At 44.0% G+C, this 16,916-nt stretch overlaps 1 protein-coding gene across 2 annotated transcripts in view; it reads right to left on the reverse strand.

Annotated features, from left to right (window-relative positions):
- Positions 1–12,818, reverse strand: part of mark4b (MAP/microtubule affinity-regulating kinase 4b) — a 37,520-nt gene extending 24,702 nt beyond the window's left edge. The window contains exons 1-2 of one of the 2 annotated variants that reach the window (XM_041046345.1): positions 11,912–12,817; positions 174–371 (exon numbers count right to left, since the gene is read on the reverse strand). In XM_041046345.1, the coding sequence (XP_040902279.1) occupies positions 174–371; positions 11,912–11,959 (246 nt within the window). In that variant the 5' untranslated portion in view covers positions 11,960–12,817. Of the gene's footprint in view, positions 1–173; positions 372–11,911 lie in introns of both variants that reach the window. The other variant, XM_041046346.1, reaches the window with a different exon arrangement.
- Between the last annotated feature and the right edge of the window lie 4,098 nt (positions 12,819–16,916).

The raw sequence follows: 16,916 nt of genomic DNA on the forward strand, positions 1-16,916 counted from the left end.
ACAGGGTTCTATTCTGTTCTGGATCCCAAACCCTGAGATTAACCCAGCCGCCTGCTTCTACTCGTCAACTCTTTTTCTCCAGCCTCATCGGTCCCTTCACTGACACTTTGCTCCAGCGCAGCAATGAGCAGTTTTTCCCAGTACACCGTCTCCTACGCTTTCTTTGAACTCACCTCTCTGCCAGTCAATATGTGCCGTGCCAGTTTGACCTTGGCAAAGTTGCCCTTTCCGATGGTTTTGAGCAGTCGGTAGTTCCCGATGTGCGGTTGCTCATCTGAACACGAGGCAATGGAGTTACGACATCGGGCACCAAGCGAGCGGCTTGACCAGACGGAGCCCTTCTCTGAGCGGCTGGCCGACAGAGAGGTATGCTGAGGAGAGAGAAAGATGAGCCGTCAGTATAAATGAACACTGTGCCTGTCACACTGAAGAAAGACATTTTACGATACCTAACACTGTTTTGTAGCTGTCCCTCACACTTAAATTTAAAACTCATTCTTACCCCCACTTTGAACTACGGACGGTTCAAAGGAAAAGTTTAGAAGAATCCTTTCATCATTACAAATCTCCAGTTACTCATGAAAATATCCTTTAGTTGAATCAGTATTGGTCAACGTACTTATACAGATGATAAATGGGTAAATGCAATCCTCTACACAGCCACACATCATCATCAGTGCAGCCAACAAACACCTCGTGACCTTGACTCTGGTCCTGTAGTCATGTGACAGCAGCCTGGTATCAGGCACCCAAGGGTGAAAAGAGCGAGCGACCAGGCCACCTATGAATCTCATCTGACCCCCTCATCGTCTGCATTCCTCACATTCCTGTGCGGCTGCGAGGTCACTGGCGTTAGACGCACGTTGTTGTGGCTGGACAACGCGAGGCGGTAACTCATCTGCCCTGAGGATTCGACACTCTGCTGATACACGTGACGAGCTCTGATTTCAAACTAACACGACCCGGAGCTGACAATAAACAGTGAGCCGGCATAAAATATTTATTTTATTCCTGACCCTAACTGCCTAAAACTTATGAGGACACATTTGCACTTTATTGTCATTGCACCAAAACTTCCTGCTTTTACTTTTTTGTCAGTGTTTTTCTTTGATCCCTTCACTTCTGTAAAAATATCTGACCTGAGACTCTCAGCCTGGCCCTACCTGAACCTTTCAGGTCAACCGAGGTCTGAGGTCTTGCAGCATAAACATCGAACCCTAATCCCTCCATCTGCTCTCCTCTGAGACCTGAACGGACACAGAAATATCCCATGAAAACAAACTGGCCTGAGCCTTTCATCTGCAGCGGGGATGACAAGAGGAACAAGAAAATGAGACAGAACAGGAAGTCAGAGTCACAGATGGACTTCAGTTCCTGTCTTCAGGCCTCACCACCGCGAAAACAAACACACACAGTATGAACAGTATTACTTTAAATATCTGGTTTTAATGCTATGCTATTTAGGCTCATTCGTGACTGAGGTGATGAACAGAGTCATCACCAACATTCACACTCTACTTTTCACTATTTTCAGCAACTCATGCCATTTTTAGCCGGTAAAATCCATCATAGAACTGCTGATAATGTTGTAAATTTGTGTCCTTTAGGCTCACGCTGCCAAATCAGAAGTGGAGGAGTTGTAGAAGGTCCCTGGACTTACAAGTAGTTAATCTCTTTGATGAAAATGGGGCCGTTATTTGGTTTGGAGACCGACTAGCATTATTTTCATTGGACTAAATCAACCAAAAATAAAAGTGGAAATGCTTAAGAGTCCAGCAAAAAGGAGACCACCTGAAATATGTCCAATCTGAAATAAAGTCCAGTCTCCTGCTGCTGCTTAAACCCAGTAAACCAGCAGGTGAACAAAGCCAGTGACGGAGTTACAGTGTGGCAGCTCTTTGCTCAACACTCCATGAGGATTATCAGACCTTTTAGCCAGAAGCCAAATGAACTAGCTCTAAACACCCTGAACACTCCAGCATCATAAAACCCATCTGCACACACACACACACACACACACAGACACACACACACACACACTCACACACACACACACAGTCCTGGTCGCACGGACCCCTGATGTTGCATCAGACTATCTCATCCACCTGTTCCTGCCTCTTCTCCTCTCTCTCCCATCCATTCATTAATTCACCAGGAAGACCTCTGATTGGCTGTCAGAACCTTCCGAGTCCTGGCTCCTTTCCCAGCATCCTCTGGGACTCAAAGTGCCTGAATCACCCCTCCTCTCCTTCATCGTTCCCATCATATTTCCTCACCCTCCTTCATTCTTACCGCTCTCTTGCCAAAACACAAAAACATTTTTAAGAAGTACAATTTCTTGTGTATTCTTGTGTGATACAAAGCAGAGCGAGACAGAGGGAAGCAAGTTTTAGAAGAATTACTGCAGACACATATCCAACAATGCTGACAACATCTGCAGCTTAGAAAATGTTTTGTATAGTGTTTGAGGTATTACAGATGGAATTTAAGGGACTTTCAGTACTATAGCCACACAGTAGAATATGTTCCTCGTCTAATATATTTCCCCACCTTCAATTTTCACCTCCTCCACACCCTTCCCCCTTTTATTCACCCTTCTTCTCGTTCCCCTGGCTCATCCCATCCCCCAGACAAATCAAGTTGCCTCCCTTGCCTCTATTCTCCTCTCCACGCCTGTACCGCCCTCTCTTTTGTCTCGCACCACTATCTTCATTTTCAGCGACCTCACATCAATTTGAGCTTCATGCTGCCCTCCATCACCCCCAGCCCTCCGCCACCTCCTCCCCCTTCATATTCCCTGCACCCATCCAACACACTCCTTTCAAGGAGCTCAGCCCATCGATTCACCCACTCCTTCTGATTACCATGCAGTTTCATTCAAGAGGAGGCCTCTGTGTGTGTGTGTGTGTGTGTGTGTGTGTGTTGTTGGGAGAGTGTGATGAGGTCTCTTGCCGACAGACTGGGGCAGGCAGAGGTATTTGGGTGGAAAGTGGGGGGATGAAATCCCCCTCACATCATTATACATGTAGGGTGACATTTGGTATAGAAGATAGATGGAGGGCTGGTGGATGGTTAGGTGTGTGTGTGTGTGTGTGTGTGTGTGTGTGTGTGTGTGTCTGTGTGTTGTGGGGTCTTACTATGTAATTTGCACATTCAGCAAACAAGCTGCACCTTGTCCTTGCAAACTGAAAGAAATCCAATTCTCAGGGACGATCACACACCGTGTCCTGCTCTGCTGTCCTCAACTCCTGCTGCAGCTGATCAATGCAGTTCAAAGCGGATCAAAGATGTAACTGAGGCTAAACACGTCTAATATTCCTATAATGTTACTGATTTAAAATTACAGTTGTCTTCTAACATTGACCAATATTTAAACTATCTACCTACTCAATCTTATGTAAATCTGTTTTTACATTTCATATTTTCACATTTCATTTGTACATGTACTTTGTGCGTAACTTATGTGCAAGGGCATTATCTATCATCTCTGTGCAAATGTCAATATAACAAATTCAGTGTAAAGCAGCATATTTTTCTGATCCACAGCACAAACACCAACAAAAACTGAATATTAGCCTTCTGTTGGTGTTGGCATGTCTGCAGGACGTTGATCATGATCATGAGTAAGTAAAACAGATACACACTGTGTCTGTGCTTCCTCTGATATTCCAATAACAAGCTAGAATGGGTCAGTTACGTTTTCCTCCAAAATAAGAGCCCTAAATGCAAGTCAGCCATTTATGTTGCCCGTGTTACTAAGCTAAAGCATTGTTAAAAATAAATATTGGGACAAAGCTCAAAGGATCATAATATATATATTTGACACAAGCGTGTAAGTGTGTGATGGTATAACCAAGTAAAATCCCCTGAGGGATATCACAGAGATATCATGAGGCAGAGCTACAAATCATGAGAAATATGTGTTGGCACTGTGGAGGCATGCACGTTTGGATGTCTGGCATTCCATCAGCTACTGTACAGCAGAGCAGCTATGTTCCATCTGTGCAGGTCTGTGTGGGCGTACAGCTGAATAAAGAAGCGTATGAATGGATGAATGGAAACTCTTACGGATCTCGTGATGCAGATCTCCTTGTTTTTTTTTTTAATCTCCTTACATGCAGCTTCTCTGCCATAGTGAACGGTTTCAAGCTACAGAAATATTTTATCTTGCCACTTATAGTAATTCTATGACTTTTTAAATATTATTAATGATGATATCTTTGCTTGTTCAGCTGTTGGATTCATAAATAACTCTGCATGCAGCTTGATACTGATAATGCAAAATGCAAATGTGATTTTCTGTTTCTTCCTTGTTCTGTTATTATTGGATTAAATGAAGCCGGGGGCGGAAAGGGGAGGGTAGACAACTGTTACGTCAAGACGCGTGTGTGTTCGTCACAAACAATGGACCACACCCCGGGGGAGGTGTCCTGGTCTGAGTGTGTGTGTGTTGGTCGGGAGGTACTGAGTACAGACAGGATGTGTGACGTTGGTCCCCAGCAGTGGAATGGCGTAACCTTGAGCCATCCTCCATCTCTGCTAACACACACACACACACACTGACCCCATAGTGTGTGTCCAGTTTCCTCTTCCTCTCTAGCTGCTGTGGCTCTAGGCCTTGTGGCCTCACACTGTTGTGTCACTGGCCCTGACACACACCTCCTCCATTACACACCAGTAGACACACTGTCTCCACAACATCACAGAGCACAACAAAGAGATAACACTGTTGAAAATTGAAAAAAAAAGAAAAAAGAAAAAAGGATGAATTATCCTTGTGGCTCATTTGACTGAATTGCATAACATGTTACTTTGATGTCATGAGTTAATCCGTCATCCATACTGTTTCTTCTAGTCTGTGGTAACACGCTGTACTTTGTATTGTCCCATTAACAGAAAAACAAAAACAAAACCAAGAAGGAAAAGAAAGTTTCAGACTTTCTGAAATGGAGAATGCAGCCGATGATATTTTGCTTTGTGGGAACGTTGGGAGATGATCGTGTCCCTGAGCCGTAGTTAAAGCATAATTAAAGGTCTGTTTTTTGTGTGTGCACGATGTAATATTGAGACAAAGTTGAAGCTGTCAAAGCCAAAGGAATCCAAACCCAAAAGCTCGTACATAAAGCAGGATTCATAACATAAAACGATCCTGATCCTGTGTCTGTTGAATAAAGCTAATACACATTTGAAATATTTACTCTGTCAAGCCACACAACAAATCCTTTCCTCTGCTTACTCTTCAAACTTGTCAACAGCTTGTATCAACTCCTAGTGTCAAACCCTGCAGAAAGTTGCGTGAACCTAACCTGCGTCACTTCCTGTCCTGCAGACAGAAATGTCACAGCGATGACAGCAGACGTGTCACATGTCGCACTGCAACACTCAGCAAGCGTTTCCTGTTTAGGCCCACAAGGAAGAGTGAGCTGCCACAGAAACATGTCAGTGACTGTGACAGACTGTCTGATACCGTGGAGCTGACTCTCCATCAGCTGCCGAGGCTAAACAAATAGAGTTGTATTTAGTGAACAGAATCCACTGTAAATGTAAATGGCATGCGCTGCCCTCAAGCCTTCTTAAACTGACCAATAATTAAACAAAACATGGCTATCATTGTATCTTTTGTTATTACGGAGGTCACATCTGTTTTTCATTAGACAGATTTTAAAATTAAACATCACAGCAGCTGACACACATTCTTCAGCTTCTGCCAGACTCATTGAAATTCCTACCAATAACCATTAGCCAGACGATGAGTCAGACCAGTTCTTCTGTAAGGCTGCTCTCACTGACATGGAAGCTCAATCTTCAGCAAAGGTACATTCAAAAACTAATACTTTTCAGGAAGTTCACTTTGAGCAGCCTCGTTTAACAGGTTTGAAAATTTTAACATGGATTTGAAATGGGTTCCTTGGGCCTTCGGTTCACGAAACTTGCCCTGGCACTTGGTCAGGGTCCGGTTTCTCCATGACATTAGCATTTTATGGATGTTTCTCTCCTCAGACTGTTTAGTTGCAGTTTTTAGGGCTTAATTCATCATTAACCTGAACCTGAATTTGCAAACTTACAGACAATAATCACCCTGTGAACTGACACATCTCACTGTGGATGTAAGGCTGTCTCTACCTGTTATTCAACATTCCATTTAAAAATTAGCTCCAGATAAGTGCCGGGCGGTATTTCGACTCTTAAAGTATATCGCTGTATTTTCAAATGGGATAAAGGAAGAGCCCACTTCTTATAAAATACTGAGATATACATTGTGAAAAGTTACTGTTTTTTACACCATGATGATCCCGTTGTTTATCCCTTCACCCTTTCTTGGTGGAAAATAGAAAACAAAAACTTTCTTAAGCTCTATCCTCTATCGACTGACATGGTGAGTAACATCTAAGTATTATCAAAAACCAGTTGAAGAGGACAACTACCCGACATTGTGGGTCAAAGGTGGTCCCCCTCCCCCAGTCTGACATTATCTGGCTCCAGTATGCAAAGTGTAACTGGATTCCTCAGTCTTGACAGCGCAGGACTCCAAACACACACACACAGACACACACACACACACAAAGATGCTCTCTGTTCGCCTGGAGATCTGCCACGTTACTCAGCATACTGCTCAGCACAGGTCTGTGATCATCAGAGCAGCCTGAGGAAGGGTCAGATTTATTCAGTCTGGATCAACAGCAGCAGATTAAAGAGCTGAGTCACTCCTTGGCTCGAGCTGGGTTTCTCTGGCTGTTGCTACACAGCCTGCGTCTTCTCTCTGCACGGATCTGTTCCTCAAACGCTGTCACTTCATGCTCCGAGATACGTTTTTAAAAGTCTCCTCTACAAAAACAGAAACAAACATTTCAGTGCATATGATCAGCAGCTTCCATCCACTCCCTTCTTTATCATTCTCCCAGCTCACAGTCTTTGTTTCTGTCCAGTCTGCCACACACGGTCTACATAACCAAAAGCAATTCGTCTAAAAAGTCAAGCGACGGAGGATGTCGACGAGCTTTTTCATTACAACGGACAGGCACAGTAGACATGACCTGCTTGGTAATACCTGCTTAATGAAATGTAATGGCTGGTTTGGCTTCAAAGACGAGGATTAGTGCAGATCCTCTGACTACCTGGTTAAAACGAGGGATTTCCACCTATGAGACTTTTTAGTTCAAAACCAGTGTTTGAAAATGTGCCTTTATTTATTTGGTCTAGAACAAAAATGCTGGAGAACTTTTGCCGAAGAAGTTTTGCTGATGTGTTACTTTAAGATGACAGTGTGCTGCAGGGAAAGACACAGTCAAGACACAACAATCGACGGCACGCACAATGTACGACCATCTCTCTGAAATTATCCATTTAATAAAGCAAAATGTCCAGGCGACAGCCTGTTTCTGATGTGACATTTCCTCTGGTTAACAGGACTTTATCTGACAGCCATCTCACACATGCACACGTCAGCTTTATAAAGCTGACGAGATACTGACAAGAGACTCGCTGCAGTCGCAAACACACTTAAGAGAACAGGAAAAGTAGATATGGTTTCCGCATGAGTTAAACTGCAGCAGCTCAGGCCTGAGGACAGCGAGACACCTGAGAGTCCGACAGTCCAACAGACAGACTCTGCTCTGACTAGGAGCCAGTGTCCTTTATGCTCGTCTGCCGGTTCGTTTTTGTAATTGTGTGTGTCTGTGTGATGTTTATGTGCGGGGGTCTTTGTGTGTGTGTGTGTGAGTGTTTGGCAGTTAACAGAGCCTTTCTGAACACTGTCATTCTTCACATGGCAGCCTGAGCTCCTGAAAATGCCACTTGTTCAGCACCAGTCACTGACTCACCTCTTGACAAGAGTTGCACAATAGTTGGCAGAAAAAAAACAGTTTGTGACCACAAAAAGGCATGACAGTTACATTTAATATGTTATTAATAATAATATTTACTGTTCAGTTAACACATTTAGATCTGGCATCTTATTCCTGCTAAAAACTGCTGATGATACTAATCTCAGTAGGGACAGAAAATCCTTAGATTTCCATCAAAACCTGCCACTGATGTGCTGCTGATCAAGCCTCTAACAGGAAAGTCTGATAAAGCTCTTAAGCTCTCTTCCCAGCACTGCCCTGCGTTACATTCACACTTTTCATACGTTCACACAGTTTGCCTCTGACGCCAAATCACGAGTGTCCCCAGAGAAACTGGGAGCTCAGCGTCTTGCTCACGGACATCTTGGTAGTAGCTGTTAAGGCTAAACAGATGGTCACCTGTCCAGCTTAAGCTGGAAATGTCCCTGTAATTGGCCCACTTCTCTGATCTTTGGGCTACCGTTTCAGCGGTAACACAAACACAAAACATTTCAGTTGTATTCAGCTGGCGACCATACAAAACCACACACTGATCACACATGGTTCATCTGGCCTCTGCAGAACAGACGATTAAAAGTCTGATGTGTTTCTGGGTAAAGTGAATGCCATCGGGGGCATCAGAGGTGGGTGCCAGCTTTTGGGTAACAAGTCAGGACAGCGAGCTCATGAATCTTCCGCTTGTCCGGGGAACACAAAAGCCCTGCTCTGCCCTGCGGTGGCACACGGAGAAACGTGTTGTCCTTTTTGTAAGAACACACAGCTGTACATGTGCGCACAAGCACTCACCCACACCCAATATATGACTTCCTTTTCTCTCTCTCTTCAGCTTAGCCCCAGGCAAAATAGTCTGTCCATTCCCACAGTACCACAACAAAAAGCACAGACATGCATGCACACCTGTTAACTAGACTTGTGAGTTCGTAAACTGACTATATTCCATGGTAAGCTTCACCATCACAGAACTAACTCTTTTTACTTTAAAGTAACAAAGTGTGCTACAGAATAAATAGAATAGAAATAGAATAAACTAGAATAAAAAACAGCACAAGTACGAGACGCGTATTTCATGATCTTTGGCAGCTAATCAGGAGAACGGGCGGAGAAAAGACACAAGAATGAAACTTTAAACTCAAACACTCACAGGCCTATAACAGATGCAGGTTTGGCAGGTTAGGTAAAGTCGTCTCCACGTGCAAAGGAGGAAACTGGAGAGAGAGACTATTAATGTATGGACCAACACGTGTCTCTAGCAGCTAAAGGGAAAGAGAAATGTTACTTATTTATTCTTCTTGGAAAATTTCAATTTCAGTTGTTTCCTCAAAAAGTGAGAAACCTGCATCAATGAGCAAAATTTCTAAATCTGCCTTGTTTTAGCGTGTCTGCAGACACACATGCATCGACATGTTATGCCCAGAAACATTCATGTTATGTGCCATTTCAACCAAACCTATTTACTCCTGTTTCGTCTTCCTTCTGACCTTCATATCTCTCGAGCACGACCATCTACTAAAACATCCATCCACTAAAAGTGATGACTTTCAACATCAAGATCAAAAACACAAAACGTGTTCAATTCGACAAACTGGGAAAGTAAAGAATATCACAGCTGTGGAAACGGTTCTTCGGTGATACTGTTGAGCTGTTCAGGTCTCAGGCAGCTGCATACAGTAGTCATAGTCTAAATCAGTGGAGAGCATCTTTATTACATTATAGCTTCCACTATAAATGTACATACCGAGTGCACAGAAGCATAAACTCAGGCCATCATTCAAACGTCAAACAGCCTTGACCTGGTAAAAACTGCCACAGAGCAGAACAGGCCAGAGAGAATGTGCAAAGGAAGGAAACGTCTCTGCTTAAGTACCACAATAAACCACTGAGGCCAGTGATTTGATAACACACTGCAAGAGACTCTGATCATTTGTCCTGGCCCGTGGACACTATACTGAGCAACCAGAACTATTCTAAAAGACGGTCTATGTGAATTGATGACTGTGCATGTGAGTGTGTTTGTTGAAATGGACAAGAGTGGGTGAGGAAGGGTGAGGTGGGAAAAGTAAAGGGGAGCTGGAGGGTATGGAGGACCCCCTGCTGTTGCCATGGTGATGTTGCTAACAAGAGTGGCTTGTGCCTGAGCAAGTACAGCAATCTACCCTGCTGCCCAGCTTAAGGCCACAATGCTTACTCCCTGCACTGCTGTTAGAAAAGACGCCTCCTCGACCAGCTCGGACACATACCTTTACTTTATACTTCACCAAAATGGGGAGGGATTCAAATTAATTTGATCAGTTTTGTTCTTTTCTCAGAACTGGGACTGGTGGAATATCTCAATCAGTTTGAAGAAGGAAGGGAACAGAGGAGATTATGTTTCCTGCAAGTGTTAACATGATTCCTGCTTTCACAGACAGAAAACAAGAGTTCTGTTATATGTAAGACTCCCACATGACAAAAAGATGGAAGCAAGCATTTAACAGGCACTACTTTTGGTTTACTGTTCTGCAGTATGGAGCCACCAGGGAACCACCCAGTGTTATCTGGAATCTCCCAGAAAACAGAAAATCTATGTGACCAAGAATGGCAGCAAAGTTTCCTGTTGTTATGACCGAACTTCTTTATTCCGATTATTATTGGAGTGAAAGGCTCCACGTAAAAGCAGCGTCACTTTCTGGCGTCCCCACATTTGGGTGTGTCCTGACACAAACTGTCCACACCGACCACAACAGGTTCACATAAAAATATCAAAATACCTCCTGGATTCTGACACCTTTAAAAGTGCTTCTGGGCCCTGGCAAGGACTACGGGCAATAAACACCCGCCTGCAACAATCCGCAGTGAGTCAACACACGGCCAAACATCACACAGCAGGTTGGTGAGGAGGGGCGGCAGCATCTCTCCCACGGGCACAGCCAGGGCTAAGAAGGCATACAGTCAATGGCCCCGAGCGGAGGCCGCTCATCTTTACATGGTTTTCATGTCATTTCTCAATGCTACCATTCAAAACTTACATTACAGCCTGAAACCAGGAGAGAAAACTATATTTCGTATGTGACAGTCCTTCGGTTTGAGTGTCCCACCACGAATATGGCACATGTTCAACAGTCGCTGTGGCTAAAAGTCAGTGTGAACACCAAGGAAACCAGCTGATTGTTAGATAAATGCTGTGACAGTCACTGTATATTGAGATATATGCACAACATCTAAACAAGAGCCACATGGGGAGTGGTGTAGTGGCAACAAACCCTTTAAATACCCTTTTTAAAAAAATAGAAGGGAAATATTCTGTGTTTTGTCCGCTGCTGGCTGAGTAGCTGTGTGAGCACAACATTACAGGCTGCTAGGTTGGTGTAAGCTAGGTGCCCTTGAGACAAAGGTGGGGATTCTTTGTACAGCTACGCTACCGATGTCAATATGTGGTGAAGGGACATTTGAGAGACATTCACATCCTTGCAAGCATCTTAACAAAAGCCTGTAAAATGTGCCATTCAACGCAAAGGCCTGTCTCCCCCAAACCCAAACCCAGACACTGCCACAGACACAGAAAAACATGGGCAGGACAAACTAGGGTAGCCTGACACAGCAGATTCTGCAATACTGCTGCCCACTGAGCTGCCTGTTAGTTTCATTCAAGGGGAAACTGGACAGATCAGAAAGGGTGGAGGGGAACAGAAGGTGAGGAGCTGGAGATAAGGTGATGGATGGATGGATGGGTGGATGGATGGGTGGGGAGTCTGGCAGAGAGAGGGAGGGATGGGTGCAGGGCAGGCTGGGTGTGGAGAGGACTGGGTGGCCTTGCATCAGATGCATTAATTATTGATCAGCTGGGGGAAGACTAACATGCGCACTGGTGGGCGAAAGAGGTGGAGGTGAGGATTTTTAGGAAACTCACGAATTGGTTATATTTGTGCATTTCTCATGTCTGTGTAATCAATATAACAAACACGAATCTGCAGCCAAACCTCCCCCCATCCATCGGTGTGTTAGCATTTTCTCCAAAAGCATAATAAAACCTAACTGTAACCCACTCAAGTCAGACATATCAACGCCCTGTGTTTTAATCAGCTACTTACATGGTCCGGGTTCCGCTCGTTCCCAGGCAGTGCCGTGCGTAAAGACATTTTCGTCCCTGAGTGCGCTCCGCCGTCCAGAGAAGAAAATAAGTAGGCTTTGGGTTTATGTTCACACTGGGTTAAAAAGCACCCCCGGCCTCAGCCTGGTTATCACTCACACAAGACTGTATCAGAAAAAAAAAAACCAGCCTCACTTCTCATACAATCCTCATTGTGAGCAAAATCCCTCCCAGACGCCTATCGTACCATTTCGGTGGACACCGGCTGAATCTTTAACCAAACAGTCCCGGAGGTCACCAGTTTACTTCTACCCGCATCGTCCTCTGGTGAGAAAGGAAAGAAAACACAACCAGAGCGGCAAGTGCTAAGGGTTAATAAGAGGAAACACAGCCCTGGGCTCTCTGTGTCCCTGCGACCACCACAGGCGGAGTTCAGAAAAAGGGACAGTTTGTGTTTTCCTGTTAGCAAGCTAATATATTTTTTCTGGGTGACCAGGGTCAAACCGATGGTCCCCTCGGAGAAACTGTCCCGAAAACCGAACCAGGAACCGTCTGAGGTAACATTTCGAGACACCGAGAGATGCCCGGGGCCTCGGGAAATAAATCAATGGCAAGCTGCGGTTGTATTGAAGAAAGCGGCGGATGTGCAGCCTCCCAGTCACTCTCCGGCTCTTCCTCTCAGTCCCGTCCGCCCTTAGCTCCTCTCATTCGGTTTGGATGAAAGCGCTGTGGCGCCGAGTGAAAAGTCGCCGGGGTCGGATGAGCAGCGGCGCAACACGAAGACCTGTGTCCCCTGTGTCGGAAACATAGCATTTGTTTTCGGTGAAGGAGGCGAAAGAAAACGGGACCCCCCCCCCTTCCACCTCCAGAAAAACACCGTGACAAGAGAATGAGGGAGGAGAAGGACGTCAGCGGTAACCACAGTCAGGGCTGCTGCGTCGGTGTCCGCGCACGCGCACATACACGCTCGCCGGCCCTCCCCTCCCCTCCCCCCGCGCTTTCCCCTCATGTTGCCTTCAGTTACTCCTCGTAAAATCAGTCTTCAGAGTTTTGGAAGTAGAAACTAACGCTTGCTTGGGAATTTAAGTCACAGTTAACTGAAGGACGTCTTACTTTTACATTCACATAAATAGAAATGAACGGCTTGCGTTATTTCTCTGACATAATCTCTTGAGTCTTACCTCCTGGAAAACAACACATCTCCCGAAATATCATTATCGCCTCCTGGTGGCTAAAATCTATACTTCCTATATTCCTATTATTTTTGTTAATATTATTATCATTATTTGTGTTAACAAAAGTTTTTACCTTAGCGCTATGTTTGTATCTGTTGTTTTAATTTTTAGTTTACAGTTAAACTTGATTGTGCATCAAAAAAGGATACATCCTGTTTCCAAACAGAAGCTATCTTATCCCACCCCAAACACAGCACCAAGAGGGGTCAACCAAATACAGAGTAAAGAAGAATGAGAATGTCACACAACCTATATGAGAGTCTTTCATATGCTGCAACTTTTCCTATCTCACCCAGTCCTTACCAGGATGCTTCCTGGATTTCCTTCAGTCTTTACAGAGAACTGTAAACAATAAACCAGACAAAACCAGTTTATTGTTTTGTAGTCTTAAGCATCACAAACTCCTCTCACACCAGTCAGTTGTGGCCGAGGAAAGCACACAGGGAGCACCGTGAAGAGCACCCCTGCAGACTTTGAAGAGAAGGTGAAGGTTCAACCCTTTTGCCTTCAGTTTTCCTAAGGCCACAGTTTCATAGAGACAGGACACTGAAGCTGGACTATCCCGTTTTAGGGGCCACTCCATGTGAAATAGGTCTAATTTTACAAGAGTTCAACTCCTGTTTGTGTACTTTTTCAAAAGAGCTGCACATAATGATTAAACTCCTCAAAATCAACTGAAGTTTCAAGCTGCTCATCATATATGTTGATATGTTCAGACCGGCTCGGCTCTCAGACAAATGCATGGTATAGTTTGTTTTTGGTAAAAATACACAACAACATAAAGTATGATACATTTCCAACAGCATCAGAACACAACATCCCTCACACACCTTCCCCCCGTGTTCTTAACACCTGTCTGTGGGTGCATTACACTGCATTAGTTTTACCTATAGTTGTACCTAATAAACTGGTGACTCAGTGTGTTTTTCTCCTCACAGGACACTTTTAAGCATGACCAAGAGAACAAGTCTTACCTGGACTGATCTGGACCTGTTGGAACGAACCCAGGGCCTCATCCTTCCCTCGCACTCCTGCTTCCTGGTTATGACTGAGACCTTCAGTGACCTGAGCCCCCGCAGAGAAAGGGGCTGATTCTGGAACAAGCAGGTGAGCAACACACAAGCAGATTCGCTGTCATCCCTCAGAGAACAGAGGCAGAGAAAGAGATTTACCCAGAGAGCAGAGTGCTGCTGCTGCTGAGAGAGAATCGATGCTGGAAAGAACAACAGCGGTCCATATTTCCATGGATTGCAGAGCCTGTGCTGAACACGGTGTTACAGAGTACACCAGCATCATTAGCATCACTGTGTGCTCAGCTGTGTATAAACCAATTAGAGGAAAAAAATTCTGGATGTGGAATCGTCAATACATCTAATGGTCTATGGAAAAGGAAGGGAGGGGGCTGAGTGTCTCTGTTGCTTTTTACTTTTGGAGGGTGACGTGTGTGTGTGTGTGTGTGTGTGTGTGTGTGTGTGTGTGTGTAACAGCTAGTGATTTGTTCTGTTCTGAGCGCGTCAGCAGGGATTGATCCAGCCAGTGGCTTGTTCTGACCCATATTTTCACATCTACATGCCTGATCCAGCCCTAACCCAGACCTTAACCTACTTTTAACCCCAATCCTAAAACCAGGAATTGAACCTCAAACAATCCTTTGACGAAGTGAGGAACAAACTTGTTTTCCAAAAATGTCTTCTCTCTCAACGCCTAAAACCATAACTGGTCCTCACAAGGACAGAAACAGATACGAGAGCGCACATGAAAATGCACACATGTAAAAGTGCAAAGAACTTTAATTTCCTCATCCAAACCCTCACCACCAGCCTCACCTTCATACGTCTGATTTTAACCTGAACCTCTGACATTATTCTGATTCTGATCTAAACCACAATCCAAAACTCACTTTGTTTACAAAACTTGAACTGAAATATTTAGCTTTAGTTCTGAGCTTCTAACCTTAAACACATTTCAACACTGTGATGAATCTCCTGAAGCTCTACATGCTTTTACATGTTGTACTAAATATATATTTTTAAATAATAATAATTTTTTATAATGTTTATTGATTTTTGCACAGATTTACTTCTTTTCTAAAAGCAGATTCGTCCTGATTTTTTTTAGGCCTGAGTGATTGCCCCGTGTGCACTCTGTTACAGGCCTGAGCAGCGTGGTTACTTCCTCCAAACTACATTAATTGTTATGCTTGAGCTGTGTGTAAGTATTAATAGTCGACATTTTTTCAAAGACTGAGGTGGAAAAACTGTGACCTTTTTTAAAAAGTGAAATCATTTTCTAAAAATGTCCTCACTCAATCAGCCTGGCTCTCACGTGAATACCAAAACAGAAACATACCTGTCTCCTCTCAAATTGGCAGGAAGCCAGCTGTGGGTTGAGTGTTGTCTTTGCCAGTCCCCCATGCTTCTTCCTGCGATGCCCTGAACTGTAATCTGGAATGGATTACAGCCAGCCTGACCTACTGTACAGCCCTGTGACTGTTCAGCCAGCCATGCAGCAGGCAGCCAGTGTAGCAGGCAGCTCAGTGCCAGTTGTGAGATGCACACACTGAGAGGGATTTAAAAGGAAGCACACGCCAATCAAATAAATAATGTATAAAAAACACACCCATCAGGAAAGAGTTTTAAACAGTGGTTCTCCTTCACTTACTGGTTTCCATTCATGTGTCATAAAGGGATAAATGTGTGCAGGCAAATAGACCTTCTCCTCAGGGGATTGTTGATCAATTAAACTGTGTTTTTTTAGTTTTTAAATCTGCAGGTTGGAGGTGAAAATGAACAAAAACTGCATGTCAGAAAACAGGAACCTTGAAATAAATAAATACGATTTGTGCCTCATGTGGCTCAGAAAAACAAACAATAAGATTCTTTTTTAAATAAATTGGCAAACAAGAGCCTGAATGCCTCGCGTTCTGCTTCTTGGGGACATCCAAATGGGGACATCCAAAAAGTAGAAAAGACTGCCATCTATTGGTGAAGTAGTAAGAGTAAAGAGAAAGTACCTGGTCTTTTTTTTGATGGTGTAGTTACAAAGATTGTACTGTAAATGTCACTCTTACAGCACAGATCCACAGCAGCAGATCCACAGCAGCAGATACAAACTCTACAGCTCCAAGGCCGGATGAACCTGCAGAGAGCGACAGCAGAAGAGAAGAGAGGAGAGAAAGAACAAAACTACAGGAAAAGGAAGCAGCTGAGTTAGTAATGGAGTTAGAGAGAGAGAGAGAGAGAGAGAGAGAGAGAGAGAGAGAGAGAGAGAGAGAGAGAGAGAGAGAGAGAGAGAGAGAGAGGAGCTTGGTGCATGATGGGAAGTTTATCAAAGAGGAAGGTTTTTAGCCTCCTCTTAAACATGGAGAGGGTGTCTGCCTCTTGGACCCAATCTGATCTCTCACTGTTCACACACATACTCCTGTGATGATGAAAATTTCTCTCTGCCTGAACCTTTGTAGGGAAATAATGACTGAGTTACTGTGATACCATGTGATAGACATATACATTTATTCAATACTGTAATAAATTATTAGCTGAAGACGATATAAACATTTTTTTAATGAAATGCTGATAAAAAATCTTAGAAAAAAGCGACGATGTGTTTTGAGAACATAGCATGAGGTGTAATGCGTTACTGAAAGAAAATGAAGGTCTTTAACAAAGTGAAGTTGACCTCATTGGAGTATAATTTATTTATATTGTCAAGGTGTGACGTGTCTGAGTCCTTTTTTTTGCACTGAATGAAAATGCAGGTCAAACTCAACATGGA

The sequence above is a fragment of the Toxotes jaculatrix genome, chromosome 9 (assembly GCF_017976425.1).
Source record: "Toxotes jaculatrix isolate fToxJac2 chromosome 9, fToxJac2.pri, whole genome shotgun sequence".
Taxonomy (NCBI): domain Eukaryota; kingdom Metazoa; phylum Chordata; class Actinopteri; family Toxotidae; genus Toxotes; species Toxotes jaculatrix.